Source organism: Sebastes fasciatus, chromosome 1, assembly GCF_043250625.1.
Source record: "Sebastes fasciatus isolate fSebFas1 chromosome 1, fSebFas1.pri, whole genome shotgun sequence".
In the NCBI taxonomy this organism is placed as follows: Eukaryota; Metazoa; Chordata; class Actinopteri; order Perciformes; family Sebastidae; genus Sebastes; species Sebastes fasciatus.
In genome coordinates this window covers 1145839-1162108 of record NC_133795.1, presented here as the reverse complement: position 1 = coordinate 1162108, position 16270 = coordinate 1145839, and the positions used below count along the sequence as shown (strand labels likewise).

The 16270-nt window shown below is 42.1% G+C and overlaps 2 protein-coding genes across 5 annotated transcripts in view; both read left to right on the top strand.

The window, feature by feature from the left end:
- The window catches only part of znf831 (zinc finger protein 831), a 123908-nt gene that overhangs the window by 31942 nt on the left and 75696 nt on the right, over window positions 1–16270 (top strand). The window lies entirely within an intron of this gene.
- On the top strand, window positions 52–15798 carry LOC141752912 (endothelin-3). Of its 3 annotated transcripts, none has more exons than XM_074613072.1 (4): window positions 52–280; window positions 1133–1367; window positions 12095–12268; window positions 12787–15798. In XM_074613072.1, the coding sequence occupies exons 1-4, from the start codon at window positions 211–213 to the stop codon at window positions 12866–12868; spliced, it is 561 nt and encodes a 186-aa protein (XP_074469173.1). In that variant the 5' UTR covers window positions 52–210; the 3' UTR covers window positions 12869–15798. The 3 variants fall into 3 exon arrangements, with proteins under 3 accessions (XP_074469173.1, XP_074468393.1, XP_074467672.1); XM_074612292.1 differs by having other exon boundaries at window positions 53–280; window positions 1136–1367; window positions 12784–15798; XM_074611571.1 differs by having other exon boundaries at window positions 58–280; window positions 12784–15798.

Here is a 16270-nt window from a genome sequence, read left to right as displayed (position 1 = left end):
TGCAGGTGTCTTGTCTGTGAGCTGTCAGCTCATAATAAACCAGAGTGAGTGTGAGAGGGAAGCAAAACAAGACAGCAGCAGCAGCAGCTCTGCAGGCTGTCAGCAGCTGATCCATGATGTGTTACCAGGAGCACTGAGGACAAACACAGGAGACACACAGGAGACACACTCTGGACCTTTTTTCTTTTCTTTTGTGGTGTTTCATGTGTGATGGCTAATGTGTCATCGGTTGATGTGGGAGTTTTGTTTCTCATCGTGGTGACAGCATCTTTGGCAAATGGTGAGTAAAGTTTTTATTGTATTTATTTTATTATACATAAATCATGTTTCCCATAGACATAGAAGACACTATAAGATCATAATTTGCATTTTACAAAACATCATAAAACCAACATAACAGTAAAATTGTAGAAGTCTGTATTACTTTATTATTATTATTATTATTATTATTTTAACTGTGGTCCAAAAATATAGAAAACTATAAGAGATGCAGGCTCTGTGAACATTTTTAAAGGACAGCTGAAAACCTATTTATTTCATTTGGCTAATTCTCACATCTTTACTATTGTTAATAGTCTCTTTTTATTTTTTATTTTTTAGTATCTACTGTCCTCTTATTGTCTAATTTTGTGGGTACATCTCTTGTTTGAAAGGTGCTCTATAAATAAAGTTATTATTATTATTTTTATTATTACTACTGCAATTTTCAAATAGCTGATTAATCGTTGAGTTTAGATGTAAATATAATGACAATTAAGGTAACAAGAGACCAAAGTGATGTGTTAGAGCTGATCAAAGACTCATGGGTAACTCATGTACAATGATGTGTAACACAGACTCTGAGTAAATCATCTCACTGACCGGTTTGGTGTATTTTTTCTATTTAAATAAATTGAATTAATCCATAATTGAAACTGTTATCGACTAGTCGACCAATCGGATCGGCGCTTTCAGTCGGTGTTGATATCACAGTCACTGCGGTTGGATCACCACTAATGATTTGGTTTGACATGTTCAAAATAAAATATAATATTAATTTATACATTCAAAATAAGTGAATTAGACATTTGCCATTTAAGGCCAAAGATATGAGAGGAAGTTCTCAAGCGCTCCTCATGTTGCTGTGATCCAGCAGGTTCGTCGTCCATCAGAGATGTGAGCCTGAGGAGGGAGCTGGAAGCGGTTAAGCTGAGCACGCCGCTGCCCGGCGGCGAGGATGACCTCGGCGGCAAAGCGGAGCCCTGCGCCGCCTGCAGTGACCCGCCGGCGGCCAGGAGGCGTTCGAAGAGGTGCACGTGTTACACTTACAAGGACAAGGAGTGTGTCTATTACTGCCACCTGGACATCATCTGGATCAACACACCAGAGTAAGAGTCATCCTCTCAGTTATTTTAGCTCCAACATGGCTGCAGCCGGATCACGTTACTGTGATGCTCCTGCAGCGATCGACAGAGCGTCTGTGCTGCTCGTCAGGCTGTAGTTAACTCATGTTCTTTACTGCACATTATATAGTGTTATGTCATGATCTCTCCATCGTATGCTGTACGGTCTCAACTCCTAATCATAGTCTGTAGTAATCATAGACGTTCAGCTTCAGTCTCTTATTATGTGAACATTGTAAGTGCAGGAACGCTATCATCACATTCTTATAGGCGACTGTAGGAGGCACCGATACGTCAGAACTTTAAGGAGTATTCTTCTTTTTTTTGAGCTGTCAGGTATTTTTATTCTCTTTTGAATGTTGAGTAGCTAATAAAGATAATAGTTATTCATTCTATTACACCATAACCAACACACTCAGCTGGGTTTGATTAGCCGAGAGCACTTTATTCCTTCATCACTCATTCTGCATTGTTCTTCACATTCCTGTAATTCATCTCAGCTTTCATCTGCAAACATGAAGCTTCAAAATGTTGCACTTAATTTGCCGCAGGTTGCAAACTTAATGGGAACATGTCATGCTCATTTCCAGGTTCTATTTTTGGCTTCTACTAGAACGTTTACATGCTTTAAAGGGGACCTATTATACTTTTTCTCCTTTCCTTTAGTGTGTTATACAGTTTTTTGTGCATGTAAAATGTCTGCAAAGTTACAAAGTCCAGGTCAAAGAGAGTTACCCCCCCCACAGAAACACTGCTCCTGAACTGCCTGAAACGCTTTGCTCTAAGTCCCACCGTTCCTTCCGTAATGTGGTGATGTCACCAAGTGACACACTTGCAGACGCTTTCAGACAGAGGGTGAAGACAGGTATATTCAGACAGACAGGATGGGAAAAATAAATAGTTTTTTGAACATTAAAGGGGCTCTATGTAAGAATCAGAAATGTGTTGTTAACAGCTTCACCTGTGGTCGTTAAGTCAACTAAAGTCAGCGTCCTGTTGCTGGCGCTTGTGCTCGCTCTACAAAGACATGAAGGAGCATCGCTCAACACAGTGAGGAGACACACATCAGCTAAAAGCACAATATCACTCTATATTTCAGCTGCTTGGCAGTAATGTTAGCGTGCCCGCCCGTTCAAGGCGTGGCCCCCTGTATTGCTGCTTGCAGCGTTGTCAGTGGGGGCATGGTCGTTAAGAGCGTGTGCATGTTTGGAGCGCCTGTTGGGAGCGCGTGCCCATTGGAAGCGGGCCGATTGCTCATCCCTCGTGGTCTCCAGGGAAGTGAAGAAGAGTTTGGTCGTAGCGTTAGCACATCCAGCATCCAATGAGCCACGGCCGGTACCGGCCCGCTCTGGACGACATGCCGGACTCAGTCTGTCTGCAGAGCCCTGACGCCCCGCCCCCCCTGCTGCTGCACAGAGCGCCGGTCGGTCGTTTTATTCAGAGTTTATTAATATTCAAGCGCCACCTTTGACCCTGCCTGTCATCGCGTACCCACATACCACAGACGGAGTTTATAGTTAGATGTGTATGGTGCAGGAAGCGGGCTTTAGTGCTGATTCACTCTTCCCGTGTCAGACCAGCAGCAACATACCTCGATGAGATCAAAGACGTGGCGTCCCACAGTAACGCTCTGCAGATGAAGCAGGACGCAACCGTCTAAATATATCGTCCTTTGGTACCCAGCGTTACACCATGTGGAGTGAATCAAGCTGCAGGCAGAAGGTCTGGTCTCTGTTGTCACTTCAGTGTTTTGGTTGCTAACGGCTCAAAAAGGGTCGATAGCGCCTGCTGAGACTAAGCACACTGTTGCGCTTCCCTTTGTTGAAAATGTACTCGTTAGCATGGTGGACAGTATAGAGCAGGCTTCACATGCTCTGCACCTGTGAATGGGGTATACTATTTAACTAATAGACCATGAAACTTCCCCAGTTGATTACTGACATTAAGACATTTTTTTGGTATTACAAGTTTTCTGAAATGTTTAAATATGCAAATGAGGCATTATCTTATTAAATATGTGCTAATTTGCATACATTTACAGAACAGGAATCTGAACATCGGATAAAAACACGTTAAAAATTGTTGTTACAATTTTTTGACATATTAGAGTCAAAGGTTTTTACAGAGGGGATTATGTATATCTATTTTTATCGCTCCATGAATCAGAAAATACTGTCAACAGCCATAAAAAAAAAATCAATTTTTGCCATGTTTTGGAAATGAGATGTTGTATAAATCAGGTTATGAATTATATATGAACAAACCCCTCTGTAGAAACCTTCAGAATATAGAGAGGAATGAAACTGGAGAGTTTGGTGGATGTAAGAGCTGCTGAAGTGGAGATTTATGGCTCAGAGTCTGAGAAAAAACAGTCTTAAAGATATTGATTGTATAATTTCATACATTTTGAAGGTGAATAGGGTAAAAAAAAATAAAATAATAGATATCACCATGAAACTTCCTCAGTTAATTACTGACATTAAGACAATTATTTCTTGTATTACAAGTTTTGTGAAAATGTTATGTTTACATATGCAAATGAGGCATTATCTGATGGTTACTTTTGGTGAATTTAGAAGAAATCGTACATAGGGTAGTGATTGGTGGTTCACATGAGAGCCTGTAAAGCCTGAAAAGGTGATATTTAGTAAAACTATAATGAATTACCTGAGGAGGTTTCATGCATCTCACGGGGGGAGGGAGGGATGGCTTCTAAAGTACCTGCAGCTGTTGCAGTACGTTGACCTTTTGACCTCTGAAGTTTTCTTATAGAAAAAGAAAACGTGAGACTGCAGCTTCCCTAAATAAATCACAGTCAGGTGGTTTCAGGTTTGCACTCCAGACATATAGATGGTCAGACAATTTGGACACAGTGGTGGACTCAGGCTGCCTGAGAGGACAGGGAGAATAAAATAAAAAATAAAAAATGGCACCAGCACACAGAAAGTTTTCTAGCATATACGACACTATATCATATTTTCTCTAGTGGAAGTACACCCTAGAGGGCACTTTATTATGTTTTCTCTAGTGGAAGGACACCCTAGAGGGCACTTTATCATGATGCTCTTTAGTGGAAGGACACCCTAGAGGGCACTTTATCATGTTTTCTCTACTAGAAGGACACCCTAGAGGACACTTTATCATGTTTTCTCTACTAGAAGGACACCCTAGAGGGCACTTTATCATGTTTTCTCTACTAGAAGGACACCCTAGAGGGCACTTTATCATGTTTTCTCTACTAGAAGGACACCCTAGAGGACACTTTATCATGTTTTCTCTACTAGAAGGACACCCTAGAGGGCACTTTATCATATTTTCTCTAGTGGAAGTACACCCTAGAGGGCACTTTATCATATTTTCTCTAGTGGAAGGACACCCTAGAAGGCACTTTATCATGTTTTCTCTACTATAAGGACACCCTAGAGGGCACTTTATCATGATGCTCTTTAGTGGAAGGACACCCTAGAGGGCACTTTATTATGTTTTCTCTACTAGAAGGACACCCTAGAGGGCACTTTATTATGTTTTCTCTACTAGAAGGACACCCTAGAGGGCACTTTATCATGTTTTCTCTACTAGAAGGACACCCTAGAGGACACTTTATTATGTTTTCTCTAGTGGAAGTACACCCTAGAGGGCACTTTATTATATTTTCTCTAGTGGAAGTACACCCTAGAGGGCACTTTATTATGTTTTCTCTAGTGGAAGTACACCCTAGAGGGCACTTTATCATGTTTTCTCTAGTGGAAGGACACCCTAGAGGGCACTTTATCATGTTTTCTCTAGTGGAAGGACACCCAAGAGGGCACTTTATCATGTTTTCTCTACTATAAGGACACCCTAGAGGGCACTTTATCGTGATGCTCTTTAGTGGAAGGACACCCTAGAGGGCACTTTATCATGTTTTCTCTACTAGAAGTACACCCTAGAGGGCACTTTATCATATTTTCTCTAGTAGAAGGACACCCTAGAGGGCACTTTATCATGTTTTCTCTACTAGAAGTACACACTAGAGGGCACTTTATCATATTTTCTCTAGTGGAAGGACACCCTAGAGGGCACTTTATCATGTTTTCTCTACTAGAAGGACACCCTAGAGGGCACTTTATCATGTTTTCTCTACTAGAAGGACACCCTAGAGGGCACTTTATCATGTTTTCTCTACTAGAAGTACACCCTAGAGGGCACTTTATCATATTTTCTCTACTAGAAGGACACCCTAGAGGGCACTTTATCATGTTTTCTCTACTATAAGGACACCCTAGAGGGCACTTTATCATGTTTTCTCTAGTGGAAGGACACCCTAGAGGGCACTTTATCATGTTTTCTCTAGTGGAAGTACACCCTAGAGGGCACTTTATCATGTTTTCTCTAGTGGAAGGACACCCTAGATGGCACTTTATCATGTTTTCTCTACTATAAGGACACCCTAGAGGGCACTTTATCATGATGCTCTTTAGTGGAAGGACACCCTAGAGGGCACTTTATCATGATGCTCTTTAGTGGAAGGACACCCTAGAGGGCACTTTATCATGATGCTCTTTAGTGGAAGGACACCCTAGTGGGCACTTTATTATGTTTTCTCTACTAGAAGGACACCCTAGAGGGCACTTTATCATGTTTTCTCTACTAGAAGGACACCCTAGTGGGCACTTTATCATGTTTTCTCTACTAGAAGGACACCCTAGAGGGCACTTTATCATGTTTTCTCTACTAGAAGGACACCCTAGAGGGCACTTTATCATGTTTTCTCTACTAGAAGGACACCCTAGTGGGCACTTTATCATGTTTTCTCTACTAGAAGGACACCCTAGAGGGCACTTTATCATGTTTTCTCTACCATAGGGGCATCCAAGAGAGCCTTTTGGTGGCATTTATTTTTTAACGTGGGCGCCTCAGGGAGACGGATGCATATGCTTAGACATATGGTTGTCTTTTGAAAAGTGAACCTGAAGACATTTGCTGTTAAGCGGAGGTTGAAAACGGTTCTGTCTGTGCAAGATGAGTCGTTTCTGGAGATATACGAGCAGTGGCGGCCGGCCAATAGAGGGCCACGGGGCCTGGCCCCACCCACCTTGAGCCACCAAAAAAAAAAAAAAAAAAAATTATAAAATTATTAATTATAAAAATTCTAAAAATTCTAAAAATTGTCAATATGTGTGTTTTTGACCTATGGAATATACCCGTAATATTTGTAAAATAGGATAACTGCGCCAAATATCTGCTTTCCTCCTTGAACTCTCTGCTAGTGCACCTCTCAGCTGCTCTGCTGCACGTGCACTTTCTGGGGCCAAATGGATTTGGCCCCAGAAAGGCGGGTCTAATAAGCAGTACAGCCAATCACTGATTAAAGATATATGATTACAAGCATGAATGACATACAATTCATCCAATCAGCGCCGTAAAAAAGACTTCCGGGAGGGCCAAACTGATTTGGCCCATGGTGTGCGCGCGCACGGTCACGTGTGTCTCTCTCTGTTCTCGTCAGGGCTCATGTCAGTTCTCGCGTGATCTTGTCTTCTCGTCTCTCGCTTCTCTCCACTTCTCTTCTCTCACAGCCCATTTCCTTTATAAATGATCTGTCGTATGTTATATTAACATACTGAATTGTATGAATAAGATGTCTTTATGTCAGTGTTGGAATAAATGATAAAAATGTAACTGCAAAGTAGTAATGCGTTTTTGATACCTTTTTTTGCATTGAATCGTACTAGGATGTTTGTTGAAATTGATTGGCCCTACCCAAAAAAAAATCCACCAGCCGCCACTGTATACGAGTAGTGTCTGTAACACTTTGATGACATCATCACCATCGGGGGTTATTTTCTCTGACTTCAGAAAGCTCCTCCAGAGCCGCCGGCTGAGGAATGCTGATTGTAATGAGTGAACCGTCCTTAATGTGTTAAATTGGTGTCGGAGTTAAGTGACAACAATTTTGATTGGTAAAAAATATATAATAAGCCAAGAACAAGGTCAGAGATCAAATGTTATTGTGCAATTGGAGTTCATCAGAGTCAACTGTGGAGCTTAAATAGAGACTGGCTGAACGAAGCCAGACCCTTTCTAAACCTGCCTCCAAATCCTTTAATTCAGTCTCAATACGCTGATGCACCTCTGAACAGCTGTGGGTCTGTAGAAGGTTATTACAGTTCTGCTTCTTGATGTCTTCCATCTGGGCTCATCTTGACCTGAAGCTGATTAATAGGTGGTGGATCTGAGGTGCGTCCTCTGGGAGCAGACGGTCTCCTCAGGAAATCGGGGATCAGAGGAGCAACGATTTGAAAGAAGAAAAGGTCAGCGGCTGCTCTGCTGAGTCTGTTAGTCAAAGGTCAGGAGATGAGGTTCAGGGTCAGCCTGAAGATCCTCCAGCACCATCAACACTACAGGTGGTGCTTCAGGGTTTTTATTAATGTGACGTTCGCTCATTTGTTTCCAACTGGGCTAGCTTGTTCTTCATAGCAATTCACAGCCATGTGGAGCGAGATAATAAGACATGAGGGTTGAGGGTCGGTGTGATCAGCTCACCACTCCCACAAGATGCTGAAATTAAATAAAAGCTCTGGTTTATTACTTGGGTGTTATTTTCATGGTTTTGGTCCAGTAGGCGGTTAACACGTCGTCAAGTTACTCAAACTTATGTGGAAGAGAAAAAGAAAGTGAATGTTCGCACTATTACCAGACTGTTCACTGCTTTCATCACAGTTTACAGCTTGGACTACTACCTGCTTTAGTTGTGCATGCTCACAGTTCAGTTATTATCAGCCTTTTTGGTGCACTGACATTCGATTTCATCTCTGAAGAAAAAGGTTCAGATAATCTGTCTGAACTGTTGGCTTGTTTCTGATCGTCTGACTTGTGTAGCGATGAGGCAGATTGTACAGATCGTCTCATCATAACAGATCAAAGCAAATAAAACCTGAAACTGGAATTATCCTTTAAAGGGACTGTTTGTAAGAATCCTAAATGTCTTGTTAACAGCTTCACCTGTGTCCGTTAAGTCAACTAAAGTCAGCGTCCTGTTGCTGGCGCTTGTGCTCGCTCTACATAGACATGAAGGAGCATCACTCAACACAGTGAGGAGACACACGTCAGCTAAAAGCACAATATCACTCTATATTTCAGCTGCTTGGCAGTAATATTAGCTGACCAGACCAAGGTCTCTCCATGAATCAGTGCTGATCCTAGTGTTGGCTTTTCCCGCCTCAGCCTCCCGACCGCGGCCGGAGGGAACGGGGGAGACGCCGGAGTTTTGGTCGGAGACGATAACGTTTCTCTCTGCGGAGCCCCGTCACTTCACAAGACACGGGAAACCTCTGTTGGTCTGGAGGAGCTGCAGCAGTTATTTCTGCACAAACGTCCACTGAACATTCACTAGATATTCTCAGAGCTAAACTAACTCTTCTGCAGTGTGGAGTGAGCAGCATGCACGTGAGAGGTGGAGAGAGAGAGAGAGAAGGAGCGCGGTGTGTGAGTGAAGGCAGGCAGAGGAGCAGAGGAGCAGAGACTCCGGTCCTGGAGACCAAAGCTACGGTCTCCTCCGCGTCCTCCGACCGCGGCCAACACTGTTTAACAGCTTCACTAGATACAACCAAGAGGGTTTGGTGCTTCACTGGAGTTTGTGTTGGAGTCTGAGTCTGAACAGCGGAGACACACGAGAGACCATGAGACACACGAGAGACCATGAGACACACGAGAGACCATGAGACACACGAGAGACCACGAGACACACGAGAGACCACGAGACACACGAGAGACCACGAGACACACGAGAGACCAGGAGACACACGAGAGACCATGAGACACACGAGAGACCATGAGACACACGAGAGACCATGAGACACACGAGAGACCATGAGACACACGAGAGACCAGGAGACACACGAGAGACCATGAGACACACGAGAGACCATGAGACACACGAGAGACCATGAGACACACGAGAGACCATGAGACACCGACCAGCAATGAGTTATACCTGAACAAGTTACAAACAGTCCCTTTAAGCTGTTTGTTAAATAACTTCTTATCGTGGTATTCTCTTGCAGAGCTGTAGGAACCCTTTACATACAGTATGAGAGTTTAAACCAACTTTTTACCGTTGACAGTTACTCTCTTTATGCCTAAAAGCTGGTCATCAGCGTTGTTTCTGTGTGTTTCCTGACCTTGAAATGACCTTTGTTTTGGTATTTTCACATCCCTCACAGCATGCATGTTGCAGAAATGTGAGGGAAGGTGCATCAAGTGATACTAATGTTGGCTCTCGATATGCAGTGAAGGTATATTTATGTGCTGTATGTTATGTCACCAGACTTTACTGTAGTTGTGATGGTGGACGTGACCTCAGTATCTCCTGAGATCATTAGCCGTGTTTACTGTTCACTGAACGCTCACATACAAACACACAGTCACAGTGGGACTGATAGAGAGACATTCAAACTTTACTGGCATCAGATGACATGAATTATGAGTTCAAATAGTTTATTTAAAGGGGACATACAGTAGCAGCTCATCTCCAGGTTCATACTTGTATTTTGTGGTTTCTACTAGAACATGTTTAATGCTTTAAGTTTTCTTATACTGTCTGTCTGATATTCCTTTAATGCTCCGTTTTAGCGCCTGTCTCTTTAAGCCCCCCCTCCCGATAAAGTCCAGTCTGTTCTGATTGGCTTGAAAGAAAAATATGGTGCACCCATAGAAATAGAACAGGAATAGAACGGACAATCCCATTCAAATCAATGTAGCAGGATGTGTACTGTTGCCTTTTCAACCGTGGTCGCGGACTTACTTTTGTATATAGACCGACTTGCAAGTTGGCAAGTCGCGGACTCACTCATACCGGTGTGACGATGGGCGTGATGTGTAAAACAACAGCGTCAGCGTGTGTGTGTGTGTGTGTAGTCCAGCCATGCCAGCTGTCCCTTTTAGGTAAGTAAGAAAGAAAGTATTAATTGTCCTAAGCAGACTCTGTGACTACCTCCGCTGCCGGCTTAACGGCGGAGCATCATACTGACAACAACTAACAACAATCTCTATTTTCTTTTGTTCTATAATGACCACGGAGAACAGTTCAATGTCCGTTCTGCTCCTGTTCTGTTTCTATGGCTGCACCTCTGCAAAGACAGTTCTCAACCCGCGGGTGGAGATAGTCAGATGGGGGGGGGCGGTATATTCTAATGAGCCTGCATGTGACATAGGAAGGGGAATCATGTTTTGTGATCGACTGTGTTTGTGGGTTGGTAATCACTCCAAATGTTTGAGCACTGAAAAAGTGAGTTTTTCATGATATTTCCACTTTAAATCTACTAATATAAAGAATTTAAATACTCTAACCTGCCAGTTTAGTAGGTAGTTTAGTACCTTTACAGTCTCTACAGTCCAACAACAGTTTAATAAATCATCATTGTGAGGTTCATTAGAGGTTGCAGTCTTCTGGACTGTATTATTCTGAAAGCTGTTTCCGATATTCTGTCCCCATCTTGTATCCAAATAGTGGAGGACAAACTATTAGAAACACCTCTCAGTATAATGCAGTCCAGTTTAACCCGCCAACAACAGCCTCTAAAAGCTGAATGTGACACAAGACAAAAAACTGCAGCCCAACAGGCAACAACAGCTGCAGGGACGCCTTTGAAAATGGACATGACAGTTTTTCCTCGACAAAATTTTGCCGCAATTTTGGAGCGTTATTTAACCTCCTTCACGACAAGCTAGTATGGCATGGTTGGTACCGATGGATTCATCAGGTTTATAGTTTCATGTCAGTATCTTCACTCTACTTTTGAAACTGAGCCCCTTACAACCTAAAACTCACAAGTTGCGTTAAAGCTTTAATGAATTTAGCGGCGTTAACGCGTTAACTTTGACAGCCCCAATGAAAAAGTAAAATTTGATGCCCTCAATGTTGTGTCAGTTTTTCCCCGTGGTATTGAAAATGGTATCGAAGCTAGAAATCCCAGTATCGTGTCAACACCAGTACTGTTCAGTTTGTGACCCGGCTGCCATGTTGAAAACTGTCGAGCCGAAACCAAGCAGCTAAACCGAGCAGCTAAACCAAGCAGCTAAACCGTGCAGCTAAACCGAGCAGCTAAACCAAGCAGCTAAACCGAGCAGCTAAACCGTGCAGCTAAACCGAGCAGCTAAACCGTGCAGCTAAACTGAGCAGCTAAACCAAGCAGCTAAACCGAGCAGCTAAACCGTGCACTACAAGATGATTGTGAGAACATCTGAGGAGAGAAACAGACATTAACGTAACAGAATATTGATTCAGGTTTGATCAGCGCTGCCTAGTTTCACCATTTGATCGGAGTTTGCGAGCTTTGCGAGCAGCTTCTGTAGAGACTGCTCGGCTCTGATTGGTTGCTTTAGTTCATGCACGGTGAAAACTTACAGATCTTACAGTGATAATATTATAAAGTAGTAATTGTACGTGTTATTTTAGAGGGGAAATAGTGTGAAAATGAGGAACGAGGAGCATCTTGTGAAGTTCTACTGTAGTTTAGGTTTCACTAATAATCAATACTTCATCTTTTGGCTCATCAGCAGCACGTTATCATCAGCATCAGGACCTGGAAGAGATTGATATTAAAGAAACTGAGTTTATTCTCCCTCAATGAGGGGCTGGAGAGTATGCTGCCGGTCTAATGTACAGGTTCCTATTCCTATCTGTGTCTGGTCACTCAGCTCACTGTATATATGTGTGTGTCTTTTTTTAGGCACACTGTACCATATGGTATGTCCAGTTACCAGGGTTCCCTGCGTGTGAGGCGCTCCGCTGGGACTGAGCCGGCGAGGAGGAGGGGGGCGGTGGCGCTGGCGGTGGAGGTGGCCCAGCGCTGTGTGTGCACACAGCAGACCGACTCTCACTGCAGCAGATTCTGCATTGACAGGTAACTGGACCACACGGGCGGGGGGGAAAACACATGCAATGTTCTCTTTAAGGAGATACATGTCCTCAACACTTTTAATACCAGAGCCACTGAAAACACACTCTCTGCAGGTGTCTAAATCATATATATATATATATATATTTACCTGCTGGTAACCATGGGAACAATGCTTATCCTCCATTACCAGTTAAAGGATACGATGTTTAAGTCTATCTATATACAGTGCTGATAGTTAGCGGCCCCTAACTAGCCCAACTCCTCAGCCAGCGACTCATTCAGTGTCTCACAAAGACGGACGAAATCTGAACCTATCCTTTAATTTTGATGAGTAAAACTAACCTTAGCCATTAGTTTTAAAAGTGGATAAAGATTTAAAGTGGCTAACTATACATGCATAAATACACTTACAAAGTGTTGGAGGAAAAGCCTTTGGTTCATGTTGGTCTTTGAACTGGGACTAAATTAGCAGCACCTGATCAGATGTGCCTAAAGTGTCTGTGTGTGTTTTTTTCCAGCAGGCAGAGGAGGCCACCGCCAGCAGCAGCGCCTAAAATAGACAAGAGGACAGCATCTCTGCGCAGTGGGCCTGTTATGAAATGAACATGCTGATAACCTGAAAGGTGGACATTCGCCGTCTTTACACCCCCCGTCATCAGACCGATGGGGTGAATAAACCGCCAAGCTGCTTGCACACAAACTGAAAAGCGGAGGGGTATATATCTCCGCCTGCATCTGTCCGGCAGGTGTGGACGATGTTTTTCATTCTCCGGTCTCCCCACCGAGGACGGGTTCTACGTGACCCACTTGTGTCGACCACGAAAGACTTTGGTAGAGCTCACACATGTCCGTGCCGCGTGATGCGGAGGCCACTTCAAGAGCTGCTGCCATCCGACTCCACCGCCTCGACGCATGCTGTTAAAACATTACCACATGAAACTTGTCACACAGCCGTGTTTTCTCCACATCATTTAATCTGCCTGTCTCCGTCAGCACGTGGTCACAGCCACTAACTCACTGTTACTTTACTTTAAAATTCACAATTTGTCACAGTCACTGAAACATCCAACATATATATATTATTATTTTTGTATTAGGTTGTTCCCTCATGAATGGAAATAGTTTCAGCATTTCAGTGAATGACTTCACGTTGGAGGAGGTGAGGAGGTAAAGGAACTTGTATTAAGCTGTATCCAAGTCTTGTGTATATGAAATGTGTTTCAGTATATTTAGGCTCTAAATTATATTTTCGTACAATACCTATAGGTGTATAATAAGATGTTGTATATAGAGTTATATATATATGTGATCATGCTAATCAACAGTCCTCAAAAAAAAATCCATACAGCAAATTCATAGGACACATTATTTATCATCTGTTTATTCTTGTAATGCAACGAATTCCCCAGATAACCCGACCGTCTGCACACTAAAGATGTTGAGAACGACAGCGAGGACTAGTGGTTTGTTGTTAGTCGGGCATCTCCCCCATTATTCAGTTTCAGTCTGACAAAAGGAGCACATTGATTCCTTGCTTAATGTCTGAAAGATTCTGATGCACATCTGGTTTTATTTAAAGAGGCACTGCACACTTAAAGCTGCAGTCGGTAACTTTGAGCAAATGTGATTAAACAAGAATAAGTTATTTTGATAAAATAAGTCACGATATCCTGACAGTAGTGCGTGAGACAGATAATGTGTGAAAAGAGCAGGTTCCTCCGGAGCTCCTAACGGTATTATCACAGATAAACACAGATGCTCCTCAGGAAGCTCGACTGGGAATTGATCCTCAATCATTTTTCAGTACAGACTGAATGTATTTCGTTATATTGAAAGCTATAAAGTACTGAAAGCTGGTACTTAATGCCCGGTCTGATTCTTAGATATGTTATTTATAGGGATGTCAATCGATTAGCGTATTCAATGTGCGATTAATCAAAAATTAATCACACATTTTGTATCTGTTCTAAATGAATTATTTATATTAATTAATATATAATTAATATTTAATCCTCTTATCAACATGGGAGTGGACAAATATGCTGCTTTATGCAAATGTATGTATATATTTATTATTGTAAATCAATCAACAACACAAAACAATGTCAGATATTGATCCAGAAACCCTCACAGGTACTGCATTTAGCATAAAACAATATGCTCATATCATAACATGGCAAACTGCAGCCCAACAGGCAACAACAGCTGCAGGGACGCCTTTGAAAAAGTCCATGACAGTTTGTCCTCGCCAAAAATTTGGCGCAAGTTTCTGAGCGTTATTTAATCTCCTTCATAACAAGCTAGTATGACATGGTTAGTACCGATGGATTCATCAGGTTCTCTAGTTTTATATGATACCAGTATCTTCACTTTAGCTTTAAAACTGAGCCCGATACAACCTGAAAATCACAAGTTGCGTTAAAGCGTTAATGAAGTTAGTGACGTTAAAGCGTTAACTTCGACAGCCCCAATAAAAATCTAAAATATATGCCCTCAATGTGTCCGTTTTTCCCCGTGGTATTGAAAATGGTATCGAAGTTAGAAAACCCTGATCAGCGCTGCCTAGTTTCACCGTTTGATCGGAGTTTGCGAGCTTTGCAAGCAGCTGCTGTAGAGACTGCTCGGCTCTGATTGGTTGCTTTAGTTCATGCACGGTGAAATCTTACAGATGCCATTAGAAGCACTAAAAGGAAGCACATGGTTTTTTCACAGATTACATGTCTCATGCACTACTGTCGGGATATTACGACGGAGTATCAGGGCCACATTGAGGGAAAGACATTAATCTGAGATTTTGAGAATAAAGTCGTAATATTACGATAAAAAGGTTGTAATACTATGAGAATAAAGACATAAGTTTAAGAGAATTAAGTCGTAGTATTATGAGAACAAAGTGATAATATTATAAAGTAGTAATCTTACGTGTTATTTTAGAGATTAAATAGAGTGAAAATGAGGAACGTGGAGCATCTTGTGAAGTTCTACTTTAGTTTAGGTTTCATTAATAACCAAATAGCTCATCTTTTGGCTCATCAGCAGCACATTATCATCAGCATCAGGACCTGGAAGAGATTGTTATTAAAGAAACTGAGTTTATTCTGAAGAAAGAATCACACGGACCTGAAGGAGGAAACTGACTCTTTAGAGGAAAAGATAATTACTTTTTTTATTTCCTAAAGTTATGACTTTATTCTCGTAACATTACGAGTTATCTTTCTTGAAATAGTATGACTTTATTCTCATTAAATAACGACTTTATTCTTGTAATATTATGACTTCATTCCCAAAATCTCCGATTTCTTTTCCCTCCATGTGGCCCTAATACTCGTAGGTCGTAGGATACAGTGACAGATTTATAAAAAAATTACTTTTTTATCGTATTTGCTCAAAGTTACCGACTGCAGCTTTAAATATGTTTTTTTGTTGTTGCTGTAAACTGAATGATATGACTGTACTGTGATGGAACGCATCAATGCTGATGTTAATATTAACATTTCTGTCCAAAATATATATATAAAAAAAGAAAATCTGTATTTCATGAGTTGAAAATGTCTCAACGCGCCGTCTACTGTTTCCCATCAGCTCTGAACCTTGTGAGGCCAATGCTGACATAGAGTCCACGTCTATGTCATGAAATCTATCTAAAAATAGGACGTTGACGCCCACTGAGCAACTCATACATACATGCATACATGCACTCCCCCTCCCCCCCGCCTCTCATGCCACTTTTTTAGCATTTTTTCTAAATGACGCAGCGGGGGGGGGGGGGGGGAGGAGGAGTTGGGCTCAGACTTGCAGGTGAAGTTACACTTTAAGCATATTTAAAATGAAATGACCTGTTTAACATGCCTCCTGCAAGAACAGTGAAGAAGTTGAGGCCGGACTCATGATCAGCCATGTGTGGTTAGTTTGATCAGAGGCTCCCTTTACATCCATACTGAGTTCATATAAGGAGACACTGAATGAGCATACTAGCTGGAGCCTATATTTGTCCTGATTGAAGCC

Excerpts from the sequence above, each read along its gene's own strand:
- LOC141752912 (XM_074611571.1), top strand. The coding sequence starts at position 211 with ATGGCTAATGTGTCATCGGTTGATGTGGGAGTTTTGTTTCTCATCGTG. Across the intron at positions 281-1,132 it reads GACAGCATCTTTGGCAAATG|CAGGTTCGTCGTCCATCAGA; the intron begins GTGAGTAAAGTT and ends GCTGTGATCCAG. Across the intron at positions 12,269-12,783 it reads AGCAGATTCTGCATTGACAG|CAGGCAGAGGAGGCCACCGC; the intron begins GTAACTGGACCA and ends GTTTTTTTCCAG.